Source organism: Opisthocomus hoazin, chromosome 8 (genome assembly GCF_030867145.1).
Source record: "Opisthocomus hoazin isolate bOpiHoa1 chromosome 8, bOpiHoa1.hap1, whole genome shotgun sequence".
NCBI classification, from domain to species: Eukaryota; Metazoa; Chordata; class Aves; order Opisthocomiformes; family Opisthocomidae; genus Opisthocomus; species Opisthocomus hoazin.
In genome coordinates, this window is record NC_134421.1 from 1,366,497 (window position 1) to 1,393,228 (window position 26,732).

The 26,732-nt window shown below is 48.2% G+C and overlaps 1 protein-coding gene across 1 annotated transcript in view; it reads right to left on the bottom strand.

Annotated features, from left to right (window-relative positions):
* Positions 1 to 16,205: 16,205 nt before the first annotated feature.
* CECR2 (CECR2 histone acetyl-lysine reader) overlaps positions 16,206 to 26,732 on the bottom strand; it is a 110,093-nt gene continuing 99,566 nt past the window's right edge. Inside the window, exons 17-19 of the mRNA XM_075429380.1 lie at positions 24,562 to 25,966; positions 23,643 to 23,748; positions 16,206 to 23,351 (exon numbers count right to left, since the gene is read on the bottom strand). Of these exons, the coding sequence (XP_075285495.1) occupies positions 23,346 to 23,351; positions 23,643 to 23,748; positions 24,562 to 25,966 (1,517 nt within the window). The 3' untranslated portion in view covers positions 16,206 to 23,345. The remainder of the gene's footprint in view (positions 23,352 to 23,642; positions 23,749 to 24,561; positions 25,967 to 26,732) is intronic.

A 26,732-nucleotide genomic window follows, 5' to 3' on the forward strand; every position in this document is an offset into this window, starting at 1 on the left:
TTTTTGATAGCAATACAATTTCAGGGCTTGACTTTTTAACAACAAGACTTAATTTTTCTTTCTTTAGATGCAAAAACAAAGACGTCTTCATACTACTATAAATGTGTATTTCATTTTGTTTAGAGAGACAGCTATGAGTTTTACAAAATCATATATTCTAACACCTGGCTGTTAGTGTCCACAGAAGACATTTTTTACAAAGCATAAAAATAGTCTCTTGCAGAAACAGACCAACCTTAGGACTGTTTAAAAAACAACAGCGTAAAGAATAACAAACCCTCAAGTCTTCAGGATATTGGATATACATTCTTTCTAGTTCCTTCCTTCCTAATGCCAGTAAAAGCAGAGGATAATATATAGTAGCATTAATAATAAGATCATTATACAACCAAAAGACATTTTTTAGTGGAAGGAGAAATACAAAATCATCTACAGAAATTAATTTTGAGGTAAACTGACATCTCACTAAGTGTCCAGTAATGATTTGGGTGGTGGTTTTCCCCGTATTTAGCCAAAACTGACCGTGCACCCCTAGTTCTCGGAAAGTCCGTCTGTCCCTCGCAGTTATTAAGTGCATCTGCTCATGCAAGGAACACATGTTGCTTTTGTAATACCCAAACCCAGTTACAGTTTTGGAACAGAATACACAGCGGCAAAAAGTAGTAACATCCAGGAACCATAACAGCTAAATGTGACCAATGCTTCTTGTATTCCTAGAGTTGCTGTAACCACATATAATCCTGTATCTACAAAAACAGCTCATGATAAACAGGACTGATCAGGTTTTTTTAAACAGTCTTTTTGACACGAATGCACGCACAGTACCTTTAACTGAAGATCTTTATTTCGAAGCTCAGCATCCTTCTCCCTGAGCAGCTCCTTTAGCTGTGCAGCCAGCTGCTCAGTACTGGTCAGCTGTTCGGTCAAATCTGTCACGGACGTGCTTCTTGCATCTCGCAAGCCTGCAGCCTGCAGACATTGAGTATACTTTGAACAAACAAAATGGTGCAGACAATACTGCTTTTGCAAAAAGGCTTCGGCTGGGATTTTTTTCAAACACCCTCAGCAAATCTTATTAGAGTGCAATAATAAAACTTACATATACTGTATGTACCCATACCAGGCCATGTTTAGCAAGTTTGATAGACACATGAAATTATAAATCTTTGAAACTGGGTTAGGAATATTAGTTTGAAATATAGCAAAGCCATCAAAGCATCCTAGTACAGATAAAATGCCAGACCTGGCACCCCAGACCGGCTATAACGTGGCTGTTCCAGCAGAGTCCCCAATGCCTATCTGAGAGGCTGCAACGTCCTTTTTCTACATTGTTGAACTGAAGCAGCAGCACTCAAAGGCTATAATCAAGAGTTCACGCTAGAACTTGATTGAGTATTGCTTTTGCAATCAGTAGAAATACAGCATAAGGAAAGGCACATTACTAGCCAAACACTCTCTTTGGGAAAAAATGAAAGCCTCACTTTTAGGGGTTACTCCGGTCTCTTAACTGGAAAAGCTGATATCTCTCGACAGCAAAAAGTCTTCCCTGCATGGCGAGTTCCCAGAATGAATCCAGACAAACTATGGATGAGAGTTGACAGTTCTGTATTTTACGGACTTGACCTCTCCGTTCAGTTAATTTCCTAACGGAAATTAATGTTTATTCGCACAGCTATCGTTGCATTATTAGCACATGTCAAAGCTTCCCAGAGAACTGCCTGAGTATGTTACACAAAATCATCTTATGTGCGCATGCAGACAGCTTTTTCAGCTTGTATTTGACCTGATGAGCTTAGCTGTGCATAGATGCTATTTCATACTTTCGGTTTCTGGTCCTTGGCATCCAGTTCTCTTTGCAAGACATCTATCACTCGTGTCCTTCCCGACATGACTTCTTCCTTTTCAGGGGGCTTCTCTTTCAAGGCCTTTGGTAGCTAGCAAAAAAACCAAACAAGCAAGCAATCAGTAAAGGAGTTCAGACTTTCAGAAGAGAAAGAAAAAGACTTATCTTTATTTTCCCAACCAGGCGTCTGAACTGTGCCGCAGAGGTTAGTAATTACATGATTCCAAATTGCCGTGTCTAACCAAAGTAAAGCAAGCAAACTGAGTTTCCAAAGCAGCCTACCTGTTCTAGGTCAGCACTTGCATCAGATTTGGCAGCTAATTTAAAGAGCTCCTGCTCATGCTTTTCTCTCTGTGCTTCCAGTTCCTTTTCCTAGATAACATTTTGAAAGACACCTACCGAAAAACACATAGAAAGTAAATATGAAACCAGTCTACAAAGGTATAGTAGAAGTACACTGAACTGTCTAAGTAATGGTACAGCAAGATAATCTACGCTATCTCACGTCTGAATTTTGCTGCCGCTTAACTGTAAATACCCTAATCAGTCAGTGATTGCTGATGTCAGCGGTGCATGCGGATAAACCTCCAACTTCCAGAAAATTTGTCTCAATTCCACAATAACAAACTTTCAAGGAGAAGCATCATACCTTTCATTTTTGTTTAATATCACAGATCTTCACCTTTCTTTTTTGGATGCCAGTGTTCTGAGACTTCTAATTTCTAAAAGATTGCACTGATCGTGTTCATTTCTAGGAAGTTTCTATCAATTAAGGCCAAATGGCAGCTTTGACACGTAGCTGCCTCCTCCACAAAAACCTCTATTCTACCTCCAATGTGCCTTTGTCAGTTATCTTACAATTTTTATAAGAACCAGATATAATTTTTGGACTCTCACTAATGATATTTTGAATAAACTCACATAAACTCTTACCCAGAGCAACCAAATCAGAACACCTTGCCACCTCAAACTTCAAACGTAGCCTAAATGGTCCCTGCTGAGTGCCTCCAGAAGCCCCATTCCAAAAGCGCAAACGTCTCCAGATGGCTCGCACCCAGAAGGGGGTAGCCTGAAAAGCTGTTGCTCAGCCTCATCTGCCCATGGCACTGCTCGCACAGAGGCACAGAGACTGGGGCTGCTTGCTTGCCTTGCCACCTCAAACCTCAAGCATAGACCAGAGGTCCCTTATGGGCACCTCCTGCAGCCTGGCTCTGAAAGTGTGATAGTCTCTGCATAGCTCGCAGCCAGAAGGGGCTAGCCTGGAAAGCTGTTGCTCAGCCTCATCTGCCCATGGCACTGCTCGCATAGGCACACAGAAACTGGGGCTGCTTGCTTGCCTTGCCACCTCAAACTTCAGACATATCATTTGATCTGTGCCGGATTGCTGCCACATTCATATCCCAAAAGGCTAAATCTCTCCGGATTGCTCCCAAAGAGACAAGCCTAGATGGAAAAGTGTTTGCTCTCAGTTATCTGCAGATGGCACTGCTTGCACAGGTTTACAGTCTATAGCTCAGCACTTGCCTTGCCACCTCAGTCTCCAAACATAGCACCTGGGTCTCAACCAGACCGCTGCCGCAGCCCTGCCCTGCAACTGCAAACATTTCCACATAGCTCCTACACAGGAGGGGCTAGCCTTGAAAGTCACTGCTCACCCTCATCTGCCTATGACACTGCTTGAACATCTCCAGAGAAACTGCGGCTTCACGCTTTACCTTACCACCAGAGTCCAAACACAGCATCTGGGTCTCTGCTGTACGCCTTCCAGAGCCTGTCTCCCAACACACAAATCTGTCCAGGGAGCTCCAAGAAAGCACATGCCTGTGCTTAAATCTGTTGCTGGCCCTCGTCTTTCCTCCCCACCCTTTTCACAGGCCCCGCCAGCACTTGTCTTGCCAGCTGCCACAACTTACAGCAGAGCAGCAGTACACCAGCTCACAGGTGCTCTCTATCAGCCCCCTCCATTCCCACTACAGGAAGACAAAAAGCCATGACAGGGGAGAGAGAGGGACTTAGAAATATGGTAACAATATAGCTTTACTAATTATATTAAGAAGAAGAAAAAGAAGGCAAATTATGCAATAAATACTTATATCCCAGAGGTGGTTGCTGCTGGCACCAGCAAAGCCTCAGCAGCTGCCAAGCAGGCACCAGAAAGTCCTGGATTGGACTCCACAGTAGACAGGAACTGTAGTTAGGAATGCACAGAGCAGAATGTTGATCACGAATGCACACATTTGAATCTGGATCAGGATTGCCTGCAGAACAAAGAACAGGTCATCTTCAGAAAGTGGCCATGCAAAAACAGAGCGTGAACCTCGTGATCCCTCAGCTCCAAACTCAGGATGCCAGGGATGGTATGGAATAGAGAGTTGCTGGACTCGTAATTACAAACATGGGCACTTTCTTTTACTAACAATAGCTCAGCCCTGTCTCAGGCTCACAAAGTCTGAGTCTCTGCACTTGTGTTGCCACCTCAAAGTTCAAACATAGCTTGTGGGTCTCTACTGCACTCCTCCCGCAGCCCTGCCCTGAAAGTGCAAAATATTTCAAGGTATCTCCCACACAGAGGGGGCTAGCATGGAAAGCTGTTGCTCAGCCTCATACGCCCATGGCCCTTCTTGCACAGGTGCACAAGGACTGGGGCTGCGTGCTTGCCTTGCCCCCTCAAACTTCAAACATAGCCCCTGGGTCTCTGCCAGACGTCTGACTCAGCCCTGCTCCAAAAGTGCGAACGTCTCCGGATAGCTCCCACCCAGAAGGGGCTAGCCTGGATAGCTATTGCTCAGCCTCATCTGTGCATTGCACTGCTTGCAGACATTTACAGTCTCTACGGCTCAGCACTTGCCTTGCGGTATCAAAATTCAAACATAGCATCTGGATCCCTGCGGACGCCTGCCACAGCCCTGCCCCCAGAGTGCAAACGTACAGCCTCATCTGCACATGGCACTGCTAGCTGAGGTCCAGAGAAAGCGGGGCTCCGCGCTGGCCTCGCCACCTCAAATGTAGAGGAAGGGGACAAAAGCAGATTGCTGTAATAAACAGAAGGGAAAAATGCTGAAGTAAACAGAACTGGTGGATGTGCTGAAGGAGCCGAGTACATGATAAGGAGTTAAAAAGCAGTCAGCTACAAAGGAGCAAAAGCTCCATCAAAAGATTTTACAGAGAATTTTGAAAGAACAAAGCCTTGCAGCTTAAAATCCCTGAGGACATCATTACTTGGGAAACAGTGCATACAGCTCTGAATGCTCTAAATACCGCAGAAGCTATCTTACAAGTGGCTGCTGTCCCTCCTCCATTATCTCCAAAGCAGGAACAGACCGAGCCGCAGTCTTTTGAAATATTTCACCCTACACAAGATGAAATTCCTAACCCAACATGAGAAATGCGGGAGGTAAATCTGCCAGAACCTGATGATCCTTTTAATCCAGAGAAACGGGAAGTGGGGTGCAAAATCCGGCATCCCAAAAATGCACAACAGGGTCCCTCTACAGCAATTGGTGTACCCGACCTGGGATCAAAGCATAGTGAGTTCCAGCGTAAAGCCGTGCAACCCCTCTGACGCAGCACAGCCCGCAGCGCCGGGCTGGGTCTGGCCGCAGCACCAGCGGTCATCGCACCGGATGGGTCAGCGAACCGGACGCTGCCGGGTCCCGCCTGCCGCACGCCGCCCCTTCCCGCTGGCGGGCTCCCCTTGCTCGGCAACCAGCGGCGCGGCGCGGCAGGAACCGTCTGCCTCACATTCAAGGCCCTGCTTGGAGAAAGTGTGTACAGTTCAATTACTGCAGCAGAATTCCTTGCAGACAAACAGCTGGACTTTATTACCTTTCCATGGTTCAGGTGACCTTTCTAAATGATGTCGTTCACTCCTTGTTGAAAGGTGAAAATATTGGCATCACAACTGAAGAGTTGTCCCCTCTATTTACCTTGTTAAAAGGGAACTCAGATTTGTTATTCTCCCAAAGATTGATGCCAAAAGCAAAAACTGTCTTACAAAAAGTTTCAGATAAAATTGCAACTGCCTTTAGCTTGATGCCGTGAAAACCCGGAGTTGAGGACTCAATAGTCGGAAGGCTATGAAGTAGGTATTCTTTATTACGGCTCCAGGCACACGGGGGATCTCTCCTCCAAACGTGTGCGCAGAAGAGACACAGTTACTAGGTATTTATGCTATTTCAACATACATATTAATTACGTTGCCAAGAAATACTTATCATAGTAATGGTTTTTCTGAGAACTCATTGGTAGGTGTTAATGTCCTTCGATGAGAAATCATTAGTAGGTGTTACTGTCCTTCCATCCTTGGGGGTCTTGAGACCATCTTGCAGCCTCCTTATCTCTGTAGTTTGGATAGCTGTTCTCCCAAGGCCTAAAGGGACTAGTCAGGAGTCTCTTACCTTACAACCCTCCCAATTATTCACAAAGAACCAAGACTTGTTTTGGTTGTGCAATGATTCTGACAACCTGAAGTGATAACATCCCCTACATGTTACATTTGTTACATTCACAGTTATCAATCCCTACTTTTCTTTTGAGGATTTGTAGCTAGAAAGCTATGAATCCTCATTATTGAATTTTGTAGGTATTATTTTCAAATTTTTTCATTCTTTCATGCCAAGCTGCAAGACTGTTCTTTCAAAATTCTCTGTAAAATCTTTCGATGGAACTTTTGCTCCTTTGTAGCTGACTGTCCCATCCTTCAGCGAGCCGGGGGTGGGGGGGAGACGGGGTTGCTGGTTCCAACCCCCCTGCCATGAGCAGGGACATCTTCCACTAGACCAGGTTGCTCAGAGCTCCATCCAACCTGGCCTTCAACACTTCCAGGGAGGGGGCAGCCACAGCTTCTCTGGCCAATCTTTTTCAGTGTTTCACCACCCTCATGGTGAAGAATTTCTTCCTAATATCTAATCTAAACCTGCCCTCTTTTAGTTTAGAGCCATTCCCCCTTGTCCTGTCACTACACCCCCTTGTGAAAAGCCCCTCTCCATCCTTCCTGTCGGCCCCTTCAGATACTGCAAGGCTGCTAGAAGGTCACCCCGGAGCCTTCTCTTCTCCAGGCTGAACAGCCCCAACTTCCTCAGCCTGTTCTCGTAGGAGAGGTGCTTCAGCCCTCTGATCATCTTTGTGGCCCTCTTCTGGACCTGCTCCAACAACATCCATGTCCTTCTTATGTTGGGGGCTCCAGAGCTGGACGTAGTACTCCAGGTGGGGACTCACTAGAGCAGAGTAAAGGGGCAGAATCACCTCCCTTGACCTGCTGGCCACGCTTCTCTTGATGCACCCCAGGATGCCATTGGCCTGCTTGGCAACCAGGGCACACTGCTGGCTCATGGTTAACCTGTCATCCACCAGGACACCCAGGTCCCTCTCCACAGAGCTGCTCTCCAGCAGGTCAGCCCCAAGCCTGTACTGGTGCATGGGATTGTTCCTCCCCAGGTGCAGGACCCTGCACTTGCCCTTGTTGAATTTCATCAGGTTCCTCTCTGCCCAACTCTCCAGCCTGTCCAGGTCTCGCTGAATGGCAGCACAGCCTGCCGGTGCATCCACCACTCCTCCCAGTTTTGTGTCATCAGCAAAATATTTCAAGGTATTTGCTGAGGGTACACTCTTTAATTCTTCATCCAGGTCATTGATGAATAAGCTGAATAAGACTAGGCCAAGAACTGATCCCTGAGGAATATTACTAGCTACAGGCCTTCAATTGGACTCTGCGCTGCTGATGACAACCCTCTGAGCTCTGCCATTCAGCCAGTTCTCAATCTACCTCACCAGCCACTCATCCAGCCCACACTTCCTGAGCTTGCCTAGGAGGATGTTATGGGAGACAGTGTCAAAAGCCTTGCTGAAGTCAAAGTAGACAACATCCACTGCTCTCCCCTCATCTACCCAGCCAGTCATGCCATCCTAGAAAGCTGTCAGATTGGTCAGGCATGATTTCCCCTTGTTGACTATTCCTGATAATCTTATTTTCCTCCACTTGCTAAATGATGACCTCCAGAAAGAGCTGCTCCATCATCTTTCCAGGAATGGAGGTGAGGCTGACCGGCCTGTAGTTCCCTGGGTCCTCCTTCTTGCCCTTTTTGAAGATTGGAGTGACACTGGCTTTTCTCCAGTCCTCGGGCACCTCTCCTGTCCTCCAGGACCTTTCAAAGATGATGGAGAGTGGCTCAGCAATGACATCTGCCAGCTCCCTCAGCACTTGTGGGTGCGTTCCAACGGGGCCCATGGATTTGTGGGTGTCCAGGTTGCTTAAGTGATCCCTCACACAGTCCTCCTCGACCAAGGGAAAGTCATCCTTTCTGCAGGCTTCCTCTCTTACCTCCCGGACCTGAGATTTCTGAGGGTTTGCCTTTTCTGTACTGGGCACTAATATGTGTCTGGAAGAGACCCATATGTTGTGTTTGGACTTTGAGGTGGCAAGGCAAGCACAGAGCCTCAGTCTTTGTGGGCCTGTGCAAGTGGTGCCATGGTCAGATGAGACCAAGCAAGAGCTTTCAAGGCTAGCCCCTTCTGTGTGGGAGCTATCCGGAGACGTTTCAACTTTCTGAGCAGCGCTTTGGCAGGTGTCCAGGATAGACCCAGATGCTATGTTTGAACTTTGAGGTGGCAAGGAAAGCATGGAACCTCAGCCTGTGCAAGGAGTGCTACATTCAGATGAGGGCAAGAAAGAGCTTTCCAGGCTAGGAGCTAGCTCAATACTTTTGCATTTAGGGAAGTGGGCTTCGATAGGCTTCTGGGAGAGATCCAGATCACATGTTTGAAGTTTGAGGTGGCAAGGCAAGTGCAGAGATTCGCTCTCTGTGGGACTGTGCAAGAAGTGCCATGGGCAGATGAGGCTGAGCAACAGCTTTGCAAGATGAGGGCCAGCAAGAGCTTTCAAGGCTAGCGCCTTCTGTGCAGGACATCTCTCAAGATGTTTGGTCTTCTAGACCTGGTCTTAGCCTGGTGTCCAGGAGAGACTCGGGTCATACGTTGGAACTGTTAGGTGGCAAGGTAAGCAATTTTGGAGCTGGGCTCAGGCAGGCGTCCGGGAGAGACACAGGTCATATACTGGACCTCTTGGGTTCCAAGTCAAACACTTTGATAGCTGGGCTCAGGTAGGTGATTATGAGACACCACGATCATGTGTTGGGCCTTTTAACTAGCAACTCAGGTTATTTTATTGCTCAGCTCCAGTAACCATCCAGTAGAGCTACAGAGCCTATGTTTTAACTTTGAGGTGGCAATGCAAGCAGTTTTGGAGCTGGGCTCAGGCGGGCATCTGCAGGAGACCCAGATCACATGTTGGATGTTTTAGGTGGCAAGGCAACAAATTTTGGGGATGGGCTCAGTCAGGTCTCGAGAGAAACCCAGAGTCTATGTTTGAACTTTGAGGTGGCAAGGCAAGGACAAATCTCCAGTCTTTGTGGACCTGTGAAAGCAGTGCCAAGGGCAGATGAAGCTGACAACCAGCTTTCAATGCCTGCACCTTCTGTGCGCGATGTGTCTGTGGCCATTTTCAGATTTGGAGCTGGGGTCCTGCAGACATCTGGGAGACAACCTGATCGCCTCTGGCAGCTTTTAAGTAGCAAATCATGGAACTTCAGATCTGGTCTCAAGACACCATCTGCAGAGACACTGATCATATTTTGGAACTTATTTGGTGGAAGGCATGCAATTTTCGAGATGGGCTCCGGCAATCATCTGGGTGAGACCCAGTTCATACTTTTGAACTTTTAGGTGGCAAAACAAGTGCAGAATCCCGGTCTTTGTGGATCTATGAAATGGGAGGGGAAGGGAGGGTGAGAGGGGAGTTCTAGGGAAGATGAGTTCTGGCTACAGGTTTAAGTTCTAGCATGTTCCTTGAGGCAGCAACTGCTAGAAGTCTGCAATTTTGGCTCCTGGCTGGTCCCCAGCATACAAAATCCACTTTCCAAGAATTGGACAGTTCAAAATTGCCTGTGCAAGGGCCCAAGCCTGCAACCACTGGTCCTGTTCAGCTGCAGTGTTGGTCTCTTGGTGGTGGGACAGCAAAGGCATTTAATGCCAGTGCTGGCGATTCAAGCACTTTTTAAACACCCCAAGAGATTTATGTGCAAGGCTAAAGGCTTAGTTTCCCCTTGCCGTTAGCAGTGAATTTGTTCACTCTCTTATTTGCAGGCAACTGTTTAAAATGAAAGATGACAGTCATGCCGTTCACCTGCATCTGGGCAAGCAGAGAAACCAGCCCTGCCAGAATCACAAGGTTTGACATAAGCTCTGCTGGCATGTTTCTAGCATTTTCAGGGAACTGAATTTGAGTCATTTCATCCCTAAAGAAAGGAGCAACCCTGTCCCTGGAATGCCCTCAGACTACAGTGTCTTTCTCTGAATCGTTGCACCAGGTTTTGCCCCACCATGATACCCTTCCCCAACCGATGCTGCCAAAATGTAGGTGTTCCCGTTGCACAATGCTCACAGACATGCCCACTGTTGCACAAATGGGACATCAGCTAGTATACATGCCTATGCAATGGTCACTATCTTCTCGTCCACACTCAATGTCTGGGTCATAGTGGGTCACACCAGAAAAGCAAAATCTGGTCTCATCCCTACAAGGATGCTCTGTCAGTGGTAAGCTTATGAAGGAGCAGCTGTCCCTGCTACAGCCCAGGGCTTCCTCTTGAGATAGACAGGTGATGGGGGGCTTAGCTCTCTCAGGGGATGTCACCACTGTACTAGGTCTGTAACAGTCTCCTGCCAGCTGAAGGAAAGTAATGAGATGTTGGATGGTCCCCAAAGCTATTTCACACCTGGCAGCCGCACCACAGGAATCACTGGAATCCACGAGGTGAAGGGTAGAAGGCACTTCACCTATGGGAGCGAAGATGGGTGTTAGGCAGAGGGGCTGGCTCTCTGACAGCTGGGAGCTGAGCTGGTTGTTGGGGACTTTGACACCACACCTGGAGTCCTGCATCCAGCTCTGGAGCTGTCAGCACGTGAAAGACATGGACCTGTTGGAGCAGGTTCAGAGGAGGGCAACAAAAATGATCAGAGGAATGGAACACCTCTCCTGTGAGGAAAGGCTATGAGCATTCCGGCTGTTCAGCCTGGAGAAGGCTGTGGGGAGGCCTTATTGCAGCCTTTCAGTACATAAAAGAGGCTTATAAGAAAGATGGGGACAATTTTTTTAGCAGGTCCTATTGCAATAGGACAAGGGGGAATGGTTTTAAAACAAATGAGGGCAGATCTAGACAAGATATAAGGAAGAATTTTTTTACAATAAGGGTGGTGAAACACAGGAGCGGGTTGCCCAGGGAGGCAGTAGATGGCCAGTCGCTGGAAATATTTAAGGTCAAGTTGGACAGGGCTCTGAGCAACCTGTTCATTGCAGGGTTTGGACTAGATGACCTTTAAAGGTCCAGCCCAAACCATTCTATGATGTGCACGTAGACAAGGGCAGAGAAGAGGTTTGGTGCAAATCAGGCAGTGGGTACAAAGGTGCAGAGGAGGAAAATTAGAGGAGGGAGAAGAGAGCTGCAGAGGAGAAGTATCATCAGCATCCACGCATGCAAGCTACAAAGTGTGACAGTAATTGGTGTAGGCGGGCATGATGATACCTATAAAAGAGAGCTGGTTTGTCCGCTACAGATTTCTGGAGAGCTCATGTGTGGCTCCCTCTTCCTCCTCCTTGCACGCAGAGCTGCTTCACCCTTCAGCATGAGATTTTTCAGTTAAGATATAAAAGGTCTGTTGCTTCTCCTCCTCTCCTAGCTCAACAGAGCCTCCTCAGACAAGGAACCGAGCAGCACTTTTCTCCACATCATGATCTGCCATGCCTGTAAATCAGCACTCACCTCCTTCCTAGAAAGAAAAAGTACCCTGGTTCTCATGCAAGTGGTCAGATTGGAAAGTATAATCTGGATGTTGCAAGGCCATACTTGGTGTTGCACAAGGGGCCAGGTGAAACACTTCTGACCCCAAAAATTTCGGGGCTACCTAACGTCTTGACCAGTTGGGGGGGGGGGGTGTGTTTCTTGACAGAGTAACTTCCCAAGGGTATCTGTTTTTAGAAGCAGGGAAGTGAAGTAGAATGTGTTTCCCTAGGGAAAGGGAGATCAGAGGGAGGGGAGATGGAGCAGGAGGCCAAGGGAAGCAGGGTAGACTGGTATGTGCAGGCTCCATTTCCTCGGGAGGGAGATTTGTTTCATTTGCAAGTCTGTGTTCAAATGGGACACCCAGGTGCAGAAGAACACGTGCTCTTGGGATGAATTGCTCCTCCTGGGAACTTGAGCAGATGGGATGGTTCTAGTTTGCTGCTTATTTTGCTAATGAAACTGTAGCAGTGTGGGAGCTTCCAAAAGCCCATACAGCCTGGAAATGTCAGGGACCATTTGCAGTCAGAGCTTTGGAGGTAGTAAATTTGCCAGCATCTCTCGTTTTGTCCAGGCTCCTGCTAAAGGTATGGTCCTGATGCAGCTGGCCTGTCTGCAGGGCTACCCCTAGGCACAAATCCTGTACGATATCTTTCCCTAATCTGCTGATGCAGCAAATTGTGATCCAGCATCCGTCTTGGGAACAAACATCCTCAAAAGTCTCAGGGAAGGAGCATATCATATGGCACATGCAGTGCAGTTTCCCTTGCTGAATACCCAGCCAGCAGCAAGGTCCCCTCCAGCCTCTTGTCCAAACCCGAAGGGCAAAGCAGTGTCCTTGTACTCTGCAGACTGGCATCCCCCTCACCGGTCAAAGGCAGCCTTCTCCCCCACCCCCAGTGCAGGGCAGGCCAGGGTTTGATAGATTGAAATCCTCCTCTGCCATGGTCAAAACAAAGGTCATGGCCTGAGGAAATTGCCAAGATGTTTTGCCCACAAGCCCTAGAAGAACGGGTGCATTCGTGACAAGGAGGTGAACTTTTTATGGTCCCTCTGCCCTGGCAGCTTCTTTGGGAAAGGAATTTTAAAAAAAGATCAGCAGGCAGGGAACTTGTGGCTTCTTGGTGATGACAGAGGAGGAGGGGTCTGAAATACTTCTTCAGGCGTATAGCAGGCCCCTGCCCCTTGCCACCTTCTTCTCCTCCAGCAAAGCCACCCTGCCTCCTCATTGCTGGGCAAGCACAGGGCTCCTCACTTGGGGGGGGCATTTTTTTAGGGCTCTTGTTATAGTATACAACAAGTTTGCAGTTTTTATTAGTACTCGGGATACCCTGACATTCATTATGTTTGTGTATAAGTATACACACACAACTACACTGCACCCTCAGACTGGGAGCAAGCCTTTTGGGTTCATTCCTGCTTGCCAGTGATTCCAGCTGCCCTCCTGGGTAAGTGGCTTTGCTTTACCTTTCTCTGCTTACACCTCCTCCAGCAAATGAAAATTGCAGCTTCAAGGGGTGAAAGCCATATAGGAGGGTCCCATCCCTCAAGAGATCCCTGTCTGCTTAGAGGTGTTGCATTTTAAATCTTAATTTGGGACGAAATCAAAATCTTGAAATTATGACTGGATATGTTTTCTCTAGTACCTATAACTACATAAAACATTTCTGTGACTAGAAACCATTCATTTTAGCCGAACTCTGAATCCTCCTGAGCTACCCTAAACCTCAGTCCTGCCTTTCTGTGTGAGGTGGTGACTAATAATATGAAAACTCAAGATGGGAACTACCTGCAGGATTCCTTATTTTTACAGAAACACACAAAACAATTATAATGTCCTCTCTAAAACACTGATGTGTGCTAAGGGCACTCCGGTTCTTCCCTGGTGGTTAGGCATCTCCCAAAGACCATCAGCAAAGCGTTCCTTGAGCCAGAGCTCTCCCCAAGGGCTGCCTCATTATGGGAGTGTGGGGCTGCCATTTATTTGCACACCCAAACTGGGCACTAAACTGATTCCTACTGAAACCAATTCTACCCATCCCCAATTCAAGTCTGCATGGATTAGCAAGGAGCCCTAAGATGGCTCTACAAAAACCTGGAGGTGGGAAGCATCCCATTTCTCAGAGAGAATGGGGCTAGAAAAGTAGTCGGGAGTTCGAAGCCTCAGCCTAAGAGCTCAGGAAAAGCTCAGGAAAGCTTGCACTTAGTACAAGGGGCAGCTTTGCTATCCCATGGGTGAAAGGGAGAAGGTGAAGAAACGAGAATTGTGGACAGCAGAAAGTAGGAAGCAAGGTAAAAAAAAATAGCAGGTCACGTGGCCTAGCTTTATAATGCCTGTTACGCTCATGAAAGCATCTTGTCAAGGCCGGGATGTGGCATTTGCTACAGCACAGACAAGCTTTGTCTTCACCTGGGCTGCAAGACAGCTCTGAAAGCAGGGACTTTCTGCCCCTTCCCTGGGACTCGTTCCAACTAGCGCTGGCTCCGCTCAGTGCCAGCTTAGCCTCAGGATTAGAATTCTCCCCCCTCCTCCCCCCCACCCCTGCCAATCCCCTCTGACCCAAATGCCTCCTGGTACTGGTGAGGCAACCAAATTCCCCCTCTTCCTAACCTGGACAGCTTACACTCGTCACCCTAAGCTGCTGCCCCCGCAGGGTGGAGAGGGGGAAGAGGGACACAGGACAAAGAGCAGCCCTTCGCCTGACACTGGGAACAACTTACCTCACCACAGCTCGAGCAGCCAACGTCATTGAACAGCCGTTGCAGGGCCTAGAGCTTTGGCCATGCTGGGAAGCACCTGCTGGTATGCTTGGCTTCACCCACCTGGCCCAGGCAGCTTTGACATCCGGCTGGTGGTTTTGAGGTGGTCGACATGTCAGGGTGCAGCAGATCACATCTCAGGCTCCTCCAAACACCCCGGGCTGGGAAGGTACCAACAGGCTTCCTACGAGCTTCTTTGTGCATAAAATATGCAAGTACTTCGCAGGGTAAGTCACTCTCAAACCAAGCCTTGGAGAGTGAAGCGAGTCCCTGAACGGCCCCAGGAGCAGGGATGCGCTGAAGATTTAGTCAGTTCTTAAACAACTCATTCATTGGAGCTCATCTATCCGTCTTTGTAAAATGCTGGTGGCCTGAAGGGATGAACCGGCTGCTCTATGGTGCACAGAGGGAAAGAAGAGCTTTGAGGAGAGGATGAGGCCGCTGGTTTGGTCAGCAAGCGTGGAATCTTGCATCACTTACAAATTTTTCATAAGCATCTCTTTGCAGATGCAGTTCGGTGCAGAGAGCCAGGGCAGCATGCTGAGCTCAGGAGCAGCGCTGGCTCCAGTGATGTTACCACAGGAGGGGCAGATGGAGCCCATGGTGTGAGCAGCCTATGCTGCAAAGCTGTTTTGTCAGAAGATGTGAGCAAGAGCATCTGTTACCAGCCCCGGCGGAGACAGAGGGACCTTTCACCAGCTAGAGCCAGGGAGGAAAGGGAAGGGGCATGCAGCGTGCACCTGGGAGCAGTCGTGTCCTTGGTAGCCTTCGTGCCCCCAGCCTTCTGCGGTTCATCCCCCATGCCCCCTTTTGCTGGCACCAACTTTTACGGAAAAATCACCTTGATTTTGTCCTGATGCAAAGCTGCTGCATTAGCAAAACTGAGCAAGTTATTTATTCAGGGACCAACTGAGCAAGGGCCAAGTTGCCTCCACGCACCTACAGTGGGTGCCTTTCCATGTGAAACGGAGGGCCAGTTCCTGGTTTTGATGCCAAAACCCCTGTGAGGGAAGAGCTATGCTGTCTTTACACACCTCTTTGCTAGGAGGGCTGCAACCACTGCCCCTCTCACATGTGGGATTTAATAAAGAGCAAATGGCAGGCACCATTTTTGGGTCCAATATGGATTCGGATCACTACACATGAGCTCAAAAAGCTTTCCATTCCTCCAACAGACCCCGAGGGCTGTCATACCCTATGCTGCTTAGCGTTAAAGCAGCACAGAAGTAGAACCACATCGGTTACGCCAGTTCCTCCTTCACAGCAGCATCACTTTACTTTTAAAGTAAAGGGCAGTCACCCTTTTTAAAGCAGAGAACTTTTGGGTAAGTGGGGAGGAACAGACTACCTGGGCCCCAAGACCACATGCTGTCTTGGGGAGGGAGGCAGGCTTTCCAGCACACCTGGGCTGCAGAAAAACGCACAGCCCATCAGGGACTTGGGGGAGGAAGCAGTGACACCATCTCATTTCCACCACTGGGCAGTTTGTAGGCAGACAGCTGTCTTTTGGAAGAGGAAAATATCCCAATTAGCTTTCCAGGGGCTCTCTTCTAAATGGATATCAGGTGGTACAACTCTCTCTGACTGCAGCCTTCTCTCCAAAAAAAGCCCTCTGTGTTCCCCTCCTGCCCCTATCCACTCTCCCCTTAGAAAGGAAGAGAGAGACCATACGGGAGACAAGAAAACACACATACAAGCAAGGGTGATTGCTATTTTAAGAATGTACTTTATACAAAATAACCAATTCATATGGAAATAAAATCTACAGACCTCCAAGGATCAAGCTTTTAAAAAAGTTCTTTAAAAAATTATCCAACACACAGTATTAAACTAACTATTGAGGTAACTGTCGCTCTTGGGGAACAAAGGTAATCAGCAGACCAAGACAAAATATACACAATACAAAAATAAATAGCATTCCCCTTTCCAGTATTGACCAGGAAAGTTCACACAACTTTGCAGCAGCAGGAGACAGAAGAGGATCCCTGACACTGTGCTCTAAATGACACAGAGGGAGGTGGGGGCAAGAACCAGGGCTCCTGGGCAACAGGTGATGGAGAAGTGCAGCACCTGAGCCCTCTCTGGGGAGACAAGAACTGGGGCAAGTTGCTCCAGCATGAACTCTTTCTTGCACTGAGAAATTCAGGCTATCAAACCCAACCTTTCCTAAACAGCATGGGCAGCTGTCCAACTCAGTTTCTAACCAAGCTGAAGACGACCAAGATCAGCCCTCAAGCATTATGTCCCAGCAACCAGCAAAACACCCTAGTGCAGAGCCCCACTTAGGTCAGATTTCCTCCCATTGAAGGATGCAGGCAGGGGCTGTTTTCACAGCTTGGTGTGGGAGGTCTCTGCCATAGCATCAGCTCACCCTCCCATTGCCCTGGGACAGTTGCAAGAAGTTGACAAGGACCAGGCTTTTACTCCCATGGCTGCTAACCCCCTCCTCCAGCCAACAAGAAAAAAACACAGCAACATAAGAACAGCCTCACCCAAGAAGAGCAAGGCCCCTGTTTTTCTCCTTGTGCCCCCAACAGACAGATCACATGCTTTACTAACTTATAATAATATAAAAAAAATCCCAACATCACCCAACTTCAGAAAAATGGATGTAGTGGCATAGGCTTTCCTGCTACCTCCCCCATCAATGCCAAGTGAAGCAGCAGGGGGTTGCTCTCCACCCCCAGAGGCTTTAAATCAGCAGTGCACCAACCCCTCACTCTGCACCAGCAACAGGCACCCCTCTTCCACGTGCTCTGCTTTGTGGATGATGCTCAACTTCACCAACTTGCTCCCTTCATATTCTACCTTCCCAAACGCAGAAGCAGCAACCAGCTCTCTCCTGGCTTCCCAATGGTCCCTGGGAAGGCAGGAACATGATGTAGATAAAATGCAGGGCCACAGAAAGCACTTTGCTTCCCACCGAAACTGTGAAGTCCCCCAGTGTGTTTCCTTGCCATCTGCTCCCTGAAACAATGGGGGAAGGTCAAAGTCGCACTGCTGCACATTATTATTGCTCAGAAAACAAAACAAGCAGTGGTGTTCATTGATCTATCAAGGAAGAGAGGCAACAGCTTTCACGGTTGTACATAGTATATAAGGGGTAAGCCCCCTTAGAGGTAGACATGCCAGGATCACATGTAGGAACCATGAACAGGGGCCAGGAGAAAACCCTTGTGCTGACAGAGGGACAGATATCGCTGTGCCAGGGTGGCAAAATGCAGAGGTGTGTGAGAGAATACCAGTGAGCCACTGAGGACACTTTAATTTCATGAGAAGAGTAAATGTGTACTCCCCACCTGCTTTCTGTATACATGTGCAGAGGAGACAGCTGGCAAGTTCAACCTTCTGCCCTTCTACTCCCATGGGCAGTGAGCCTTCATCTTCGTACTTGACAGCAACCGACTGCAGCGGAGTGAGCAGAGGGAGAGAGACCTGAAAGCTAGGAAGCAAGGACAGGGGAAATGCTGGTGCACAACACACAAGGGGATCTGAGGACTCTCCAGACTAAAAGCTGAAGCACAAGCTTCCACTGGTGGCTGTAGCTCTTGGTCTCTCCTGGATGCACTTTGACATCCACGTTTCAAAAAGAGGAAGACCTTTGCCAAAAGAAATCTAGGTCACTGCTGCAGACTAAGAAAAAAAAAAAAACCTCAGTCGATGCAAGGTCTGGAGTGTTAAAACAACAAAATTCTCCACGGTCTCTCAAATACTCCATGTGAGGCGAGGCAGGACAGTAACCAAAACAGGTACGGCATCACACAGCTCACTACACCTACACTTTGGAGGTACACTTGTATGTTACTATCTAGTTTCTACTAGATAAAAGCCCGTCCTGAATTTCCTTGCCTAGGGGTGGACCATGCCTTGCTCTTGTCATCCGAGGAGCTCCTGCTCAGAGACAGCTGGAAATGGGTCCCTCCCCAGCTCTTTTTCAGAGAGGGAGGTGGGCAGTAGAGAGTGAGAAACAGAATGTGTAGTTCACTGTGTGCTGGTTAAAAGCATTTTCTTTCACATGGGCAGCAGGGGTCCTGCCAAGCCCGAATGTGCTTTACCTCCATCTGTATGTTAAACAGGTACAGATGGGGAAAGGCTGGAAGGTCAATGTTCGAGGTGCTTTCCCGGTTGCAGTAAGCACATACTCTTAAAGCTTATCACATGGCCTGCAGCTGCAATGCTACTTTCATAGCCTGCTATCTCAATCTCAGCATTACAGAAAGGACACGGCACACACACTACTTAACCAGCACTGTACTTCAAGCGAAACAGGAATTCTGCAGGAGCAACTCCTCTACTACCAATGCACTGCAGTAAAAACTTGTAAAGGCATTGCTCTCATTAAGCACAGACCCAGTTGCCTGGTTGCTCTGCAGCGAGGGGAACCAGGAGCAACCACACCATCTTCAATTCCCCTTCTTGTCTTCTCCACGCCACCCCTCAGGATGGTGCTTCCCCATCACTCGGTTCAGCAGCTTCTCCAAAACTCCACGATGCACATGGCAACACCATCTCATTGGAAAAGGAAAGCAGAACGAAGCCATCAAGAGGAAACTGACAGCCCTCGCTGAACACAGAGCTGCACAGAAGACTGACAAAGACCAGCAGAGGAAAAAAAGAAGGCTGTTTCCTAATTCTGCCTCCATTTTAACTGGAGAAGTGTTGGGGTGAGAAGCTGCAGGAGAACTGCCTCAGTCAGCAGAATGAAAGACAGACTAGCTTTCCAGTAAGACATCAAGAAGCTGATAGCTCTCCAAGACCCTGAGAAACCACGCTGACAAAAATATACACAGGAGATTTGTTTCTGAAAGCCTGCATGGGAAAGGCATTTTGCAGATGACAAAGGATCAGAAGCTCTTCCATTTCTTGAAAGTCACAAATCAAACCAGTTGGGCCTTGAAGCTTCAAATTTACTTTCCTCTTTTGTCTTCCTCATTGCAGGCTGGTGCCTTGGATTGCTACTGAGTGGTTTGCTGGGTCACACCATGGAATTTATAGATTGCAAACTTCTGATGGACACAGCTAAAAAAATCACTGTGAAGTCTCAGTGACTGGCCGTCTTAAAATACTTAAGTTGAATTGCTAGGGTCTGTAGTGCTTAAGATGCCTGAAGCTTCCAGAGTCCCAGGAGAATTTCATACAATGGCATTTATAATGGCAATTGAACATCTTGGGAACACCACACGCCACTTGCAAAGGGTGAGGCAGTGGGGAGAGCAAGATGCTGAAAAGCCTGAGTAGCATACAAAGCTCTTCTGAGAATATTGTAAATTTTTGGCATGCTTAAGCATGGTCAACATCATATTTGTTCTACATATTATATAGTCTCATTTAACATGAAATCAGTAATTACAGCAAAACACATCCTCCATATGGGAAAAGTAAAAGCTACAGGGAACTTTGCAAAGCCACTAGCCCAAGATGCTTGCTGAAGAAGGACCAACTTTGTAATATACTATACTACAACCATGCTGAGGGACGAGAAACAGGGCTTCCAACCAGAGTCCAGAATTCCTCTGTATTGTTTTAAAATATTATTTAAGATAGTGACACAAGGATGGCACTGAAAATTCAGGATATATTAAAATGCAGATATGTATCTCCTGCACCATATGCGAAACCATGGCAAAAAGTACTACTCCATAGATAAAGAGCTGCTGGTTTACTCTCTTCTAAATCGCTCCTTAAAGCTGTCTCTTTCACAGTAACTACAAAACAGCCCTGCGCAGCATGGGTTGGGAAACCATAAACTTTAAAATTCACATTTTCTGCTTTTCCCTGTGCATTTCCACTGGTGTTCCACCCCAGCAATCCACTCCCAGTTCTGTGTCCTCTGAGGAGTGCCAATTTTCTGTGATTTTCTCAGATTGTACCTAGCAAGACAGAGCTCTGATTTTGGGGGCATCCCTAGATGTCATCATTAAAAAAAAAAAAACCAAACAAAACCAAACAAAACCCAACAAAACCCAAACACTTATGAACAAAGCATTCGAAAGTCTGGAAACTCTTAGCTAAGATTCCACAAGCAGCTCTCTATTTTAGCGTGCCCTGTCCCCAGGACAGCCCTATCCCTGTACCCCAGCCATAGTTCCCCCTATGCTATATTTGTACTTTTCTAATATAAACCACATGTCCTTACAACAGCAGCTTGTTAGTCACTTTAATAAGAATTACTGACTACATCAAAAGCCATTTACCTAGAAACCCTCCCAGAGGGAGTCATCTTCACTACTGTGTTTTGTCTACCAACTGCAAGTCAAACCCTTCTCCCAGATTTGCATTGTCAGGTATGGGAAAACGTCGTCGTCGCACACTCCATATAGGATCCTCTGGGTAACACTCCACTACGCTCTCCAGGCAGACTACAAGCAGTTCTTGCCTTTCTTATTCGCCCCTTGTTTTGATCTGGGCTTGGTACTTATCCAGATGCCATGAACCATGTTTTCAGTGTCAGTTTCAGCTGAAGGCCAAGAGTGCTTTGGCTTGGTTGGGGTTTTTTTATAGCTTCTAAAAAACCTCCCGTTCCACAAACTTCACAGTGAGCTGAATGAAAGGCACTTCAAATACCCAGGTAACTGTCTGTGATACAGAAGACACGGTCTGAAGTACAGGAGGGGTTGTTTGCAGAATCCACATTCACATTTCCAGAATTTCAAATACTTTGCTACAAGTTATATTTTACAGTTCCTCTACTTTTAAATGTGCTATTTCAAATTATTTTTATATCTACAATGAACTAAAGATTGCTTTACAAGGAGAAGCAACCGTGTTTTCGTTTGTCCCAGGTTTATTGCCTTGAAGAACAGCTACACTAGCACAGTTTTTCATAAATACCTACTACTGCTTCAGTACCTCCGTTTAGGGAAGGATCCACACCTGCATTTCCAAGCAGCTGGGGCACCTCTGAAAACCCACTGCCAGCTGACAAGCCAGCAGCAGACCCTCAGCTCTGGGACAAATTTGGATGAGACACAGAATAATGTTCTTGGCTGGGGAGAGCAGTTACCTGCTGCTTAGTCAAAGCACAGCCTTCAGGATCATCCATTCCAGTTTACAGCAATCCACCAGTGACAACTGCTCCCTGACAGACAAACACAAATGAAAAAACAAACAAAACCACAGCCCAACAACAACAACAACAACAAATCTCCCTTTCCTAACATAATTGCATCTACAGATAAATATTTTAAGTAATTCACATTATACTGAAGTCTTCTTTTGTGGAGGAGCCAGCTGTCCCAGACAACTCACTGGACTAAGGAGATGTCAGCTATACTTCACAGGCTAGCTGCAGCAGTGAGTAAGAATAACTGCATTTATAAACATGCTTGTGAGAATAGCATGAAGAAGTCTAACTCCTCTTTGGCCTGGAAAATGCCTTGGCCCTACACAGCTCAGAGGCAGAAGTACTGTAGCAACAGAGCAGTGAGACTCATTGGGAAGAGGGCACTAATGTGGCAGTCTTTCCTTGTTCTAACTGTTTCAAGAAAGAATATTTTTCATCTTTCAGGCTTATCGTGCTTCCAAAAGCTTAGGACAGAAGGAGTAATGGCTCAGTCAGATGCTACCTGCCATTTGTTCAGACAGCTTTGCCAGCACAAGGTAGCCAAGCCACTTCAATGTTTGATTTCAAATCAGTGCTTTCCGATTCACCTGCAACTTGCTAACACCAAATCCAACTCCATAGGCCAACAAATGGCTCCCACTGCAGCAAACCAACCACTCCCCCACAGCAGCCTTATGCTCCTCCTTCACAGGCAATCAACAGCGGTCAGAAACCCCAGGGTACTTTCAGCTTCGCTGCCACTAAGAAGTGAATGTAGCCAAGGGACAGAGAAAAAAAGGCGGAGACTCAGCTCCTCTCCTCAGGCAGCAGGGCAGTACAGATTTGCACAAAATTTGTTCTACTGGACAGCTGCTGCTCCACTCCCAGCTGCACCGGTTTCACTGAAAGAAGATGACCACAGTTATGCCACTGTCTGTCTTCCAGAGCATACGGTTCTCCTATAGGAAAGGCAGGGAGAAGGGTACTGTACTAGCATAAGTGACAATGCCATGAGTGTCCTGTCCTGGTTTCAATTCCTTGTCCTTGTTCCTTGTTCCCCCATGATGACAGGAGCTGGAAGCACAGTCAGGCCCTGGATCCAGAGGGGCAGAGGTGGGGGTGAGGAGGGAAGGAGGAAGAAGGCAAGGGAAAGAGGAGGACACATTCTGCTCCTGAGCAATTCCTGCTATTCAGTCAACCAACCCTCAGGTTGCATCTTGGTTACAGAGGACAGGAAGGAGGACAGCAAATCATCCATCACATGTTGCCTCACCTCTCCCTGCTCCCCTCAAACCTTCACCCTTATCCTGAAAGATTTCAGCGTGATATGATTGTAAACAGTTAAGGTTCCCTCCAGTGCTAAGCCCACTACTAGCTTCCCCCCCACCCCCCATGTACAATACATTCACCAACAACAGAAATTTATTTAAAAAGGCAACGAGTTAAATTCTGTAAACTGGATCCAGCTCCAAACACACACATTAATACTACAAGTAAAATTCCACCATTATCCTCTTCCACCCTGAAAAATATACCTGAGTTTAGCAGTCAATGAAAATTTCCACCCCCACCCCTACCCTCCTCACCCAAAAAATCCCTCAAACCCTGAACAAGACGCAGTCTCCAGTCATGGAAAGCCACTAATTTGTGAAGCTTGCCCTGTGGTGGCAAGCCAGCTGCTCAGCTGGTTGGGGCCCAGCACTGCTCCAGGTTACCAACACAAAAGACGTGGCGGCACCATGTTCCACGGACCCAGGAAGCTACACGCTGCTTGGGCGAGGGGAGGGTGGGAGGAAGGCCTGCCCCTTCTCCCACTTGTCAAAATCACGTGTGGCTTTCATCTTCGTGAGGTCCTTCCTTCCTTGGACTAGCTCTGGAAGAAGAAAAGCAAGAGTTGAGGTTTTAACCGACAGCTTTAGAAAGGAACAATCTCACTATTGCAGGCAACCAGTTGAAAGCTAGCACTTTGGTCCACCCAAGTTATGTTTTACAGTCAGCTAAGGCTACAGAGACATCCCCAGCTCCTTTTCAGAGCTGTTCACTTCTCAGCTTCTTCCAGTATTTCCCACTCTCCTCAAACACTGTACGCCTTTAGCCAGTAGGAAGAGAATTTCAACTCTGCCCTCTCTAGCATTTCAACTCTGCTCTCTCTAGCAGCCCTTACTTGATCCAGAGGCAACACTGGTGGTTTTTGTGACGTCAGATCTTCCCGGGACATGGCTGCTGCAGGCATCTTCAGGAAGGGAACTTGAGCCTGATGTATTTGCATTCTGGAGCCAGGTTGAATGGAGAGAGTTTTAGCAGGTGAACACCAAGAGCAAATCCCATCTACTTGATTCAATGCCTATATACAACATCCACATGCAATCATGTATCTCATGTGTTCTTCTTTCTGGCTTCCCCCAAAACACTTTAATCCATGCCACGCCTCCAAGGCTTAGTTGTAAGCCAGGCTCCCTGAATGCCAGAAGAAGGACTATCGCGCTAGGACTAAGACAATACAGTAACAGTCAAAGCACATTTATAAAATCTGAACAGGGAATTTTTGGAGTAGCAAAATTTTCCACTCGAGAATAAAAATGTGATATGCACAGTCTCAGTGAGAAGTAATTTTCTGTGAGGGAAGTTTGAGACAGAGAAGAAGGGCAAAGCAAGAGCAGGGCAAAAAGGGGGCAACATTAAAGTACAGGAGTTCACAACAGGCTAACTTCCACTTCAGTAAGCTACTCTGCCCCACTATGAGAAAAATGCAGTAAAATTCTTGCAAAGAAAATGGCAACACAACACATTAATAAAACACTGTCACATAAAACAAAGCACTGGTGTGGGGATGGATGAGACAGGCTAACAGGTCTCCGTGACAGCAATTGCTACTTGTTTCTAAGGAACTGCAACAAGACTCTTTCTCCAGCTTAAGAGACCTTTCACTCCAAGGGTCCAAGAGTCACCTGTTAGTCTCTCAACAGCATTTGCCATCTCCTCTGACTTCAAGCCATGCCCTTTCAAGGTTACCCAATACTTCTTGTCACCCAGGGATCACCCCCCCCTCCCACCTTGCCTTCTCGCAGAAAACACGATCTTACCCCGAGGGTCTATACAAGTCCTGGGGTGGCCCCCCCATGCCACCTCCACTGCCTCTCTGCTCCATCAGCAAGGCCTGAAAGTGACCTACATTCTCCTCCCGGCAGCGGTACAGGGGTCCCTCCTGAGAGAGGCCATTGGCCTGGCTGGAGGCTGGATGATGAGACAGGTGAGCATTCATGGGTGATCCATACGTCCTGGGCTGGAAGTGACCGACAGGATGCCGGGATGCATAAGGAGAGCCAGTCTGTAGCATCACCCCATGGGGAGGGAAAGACGATGGGCTGAATCCCATCCCTGCACCCAGGTGTGGCGGGGGGGCTCCATAGAGGAACTCCCCTGCTGCCACCGAGCTTTGCCTCTTGGTGGCCGCGTTGTGGTTGTCCAAATCAAGGAACTCTTTGGGACTCTCTGGCCTTTCCTGGGATTCCTCGGACTTCTCGTCTTCAGGCTCCAAATCCTGCCCGTCGCTCGGAGAAACCTCTTTGGCACTTGCTATGTCCATGCGGTTGGGAGAGGCCAGGGCAGCGCTCAGTGCCTCACAGCCCTGCAAGCCACTGGCGGACCCCCGGTCTGGGAAGGGGGGTCTGGCCAGGGGCGGGTGGGCGGTGGAGTGCCCGCTGGGGCTGGCCTGGGGGTGAAGAGGCCTCTGCCAGTCTGAGTAGCCCTGTGGACAGGCGTAGTAGGGTGGTCGCTGGTAGTGGTGGTAGGAAGGTTGAGGCTGCGGCTGGTAGGGGTAGGGCATGCCGGGGGGTGGCCGATACCGGGGGAAGACACCAGGGTGGGCACTGCTCGGCTGGAAACCCCGTGGGGGAAAATGCTGGGGGTGGGAGGCAGGAGGTGGTTTCCCCCCCATCACGGGGCTGAAACCCTGCAGGCCTGGGTTGATATGGTACCGCCCGGCCGAATTCGGGTATTCCAGACCAGGCATGTACAGAGGGTGGAACTGGTTGGGGGCAGCCCCCATGGAGCCAGCATCCATGCTGGGGAGGCCAGTGCCCTGCCCCATGCAAGGCACAGTCTCTTCGGGCAAAGCCTTCTCCCCGTCACAAAGGGGCTTCTCCAGCTGGCTGGCGGCTATCCCCTTCCCCTTGCCACCAGCCACCAGCCCCTCACTTGCCACCCCATTCTCAGGCAGGGGACCCTCTCTCTCAGAGGCGGGCACCAGGTCCCTCACGCAGCCCGGGCCACCGGCGTAGCTGCTCTCCGCTGGCCACGTGCCTTTGGCCTGCCCTGCCTTCATGTCACACTTCACAGCGGAGCCGTCCCCCTCCCCATCCGGGGGCAAGGTGCGCCTGGTGCACTCCATGGGCAGCGGGGGCTTGGGATGAGGTAGGAGTTTGGAGTAGGCTCCGTCGGGAATGCCAATGCACTGAGCCTTCTCGTCCATGTTTGCTGGTGGCTCCACTGGAAAGGGAGGGGGGGAAAAAAAATGTAGCGTGTTGGTTGAATTTCAGAAATCAGCCCTCCCCACCCAACACATACACACACCTACTCATGCTCATCCAAAGCACACATGCCAAATAGCAGTTCCTACCAGCTTAACCAGGTCTACCAAAGTAGCCTCTCAACATCCTCTTTTGTTGCTGACCCAAAGTTGCTGGGCAGGTCTATTCAACCAATCCCTATCATCTGGATGGAGAAAGCACCCTGCTTTTGTGCAAATGGAAGAGAAAGGAGTGACTTTCTAAAGTCACGAAGGTCTTTCCATCAGAAGTACTCCAAAGCCTACAACGTCCAATCCTCTACTCAAACCTCTCTATGGGACTGTCAGAGCATGGCACAATGACAACTGCTCTTCTGTGGGGCTGCAGCCTCCCTTCACACCCATCACACCACCTTTCTTTCAGAGATCTTTAGCAATTCTGAAATGTATTTTTGTAAAGTTTGATGATCTTTTGTAGCTTTATTTGAAAAGAGCTCTTTTAAAATGCCTTATGAGGTTGCACCTCTCTTGGAAAGATGGCACAGGTGGACTGCACCCTTAAGATGCAGGCTCACTATAGTTTGCAAGCCACTGATAACCAGAGTAACATCACACACATGGTTTTGGTCTGAGATGCAGCTGGTGCAGAGGCTGCCTAATGGAGAGGCAGAGTTGGGAAACACAGCAGGATCCACATGAGCGTAGGCTAAGAAGCTGGGGTAACAGCAGCTGGATTTCATGCTCTGT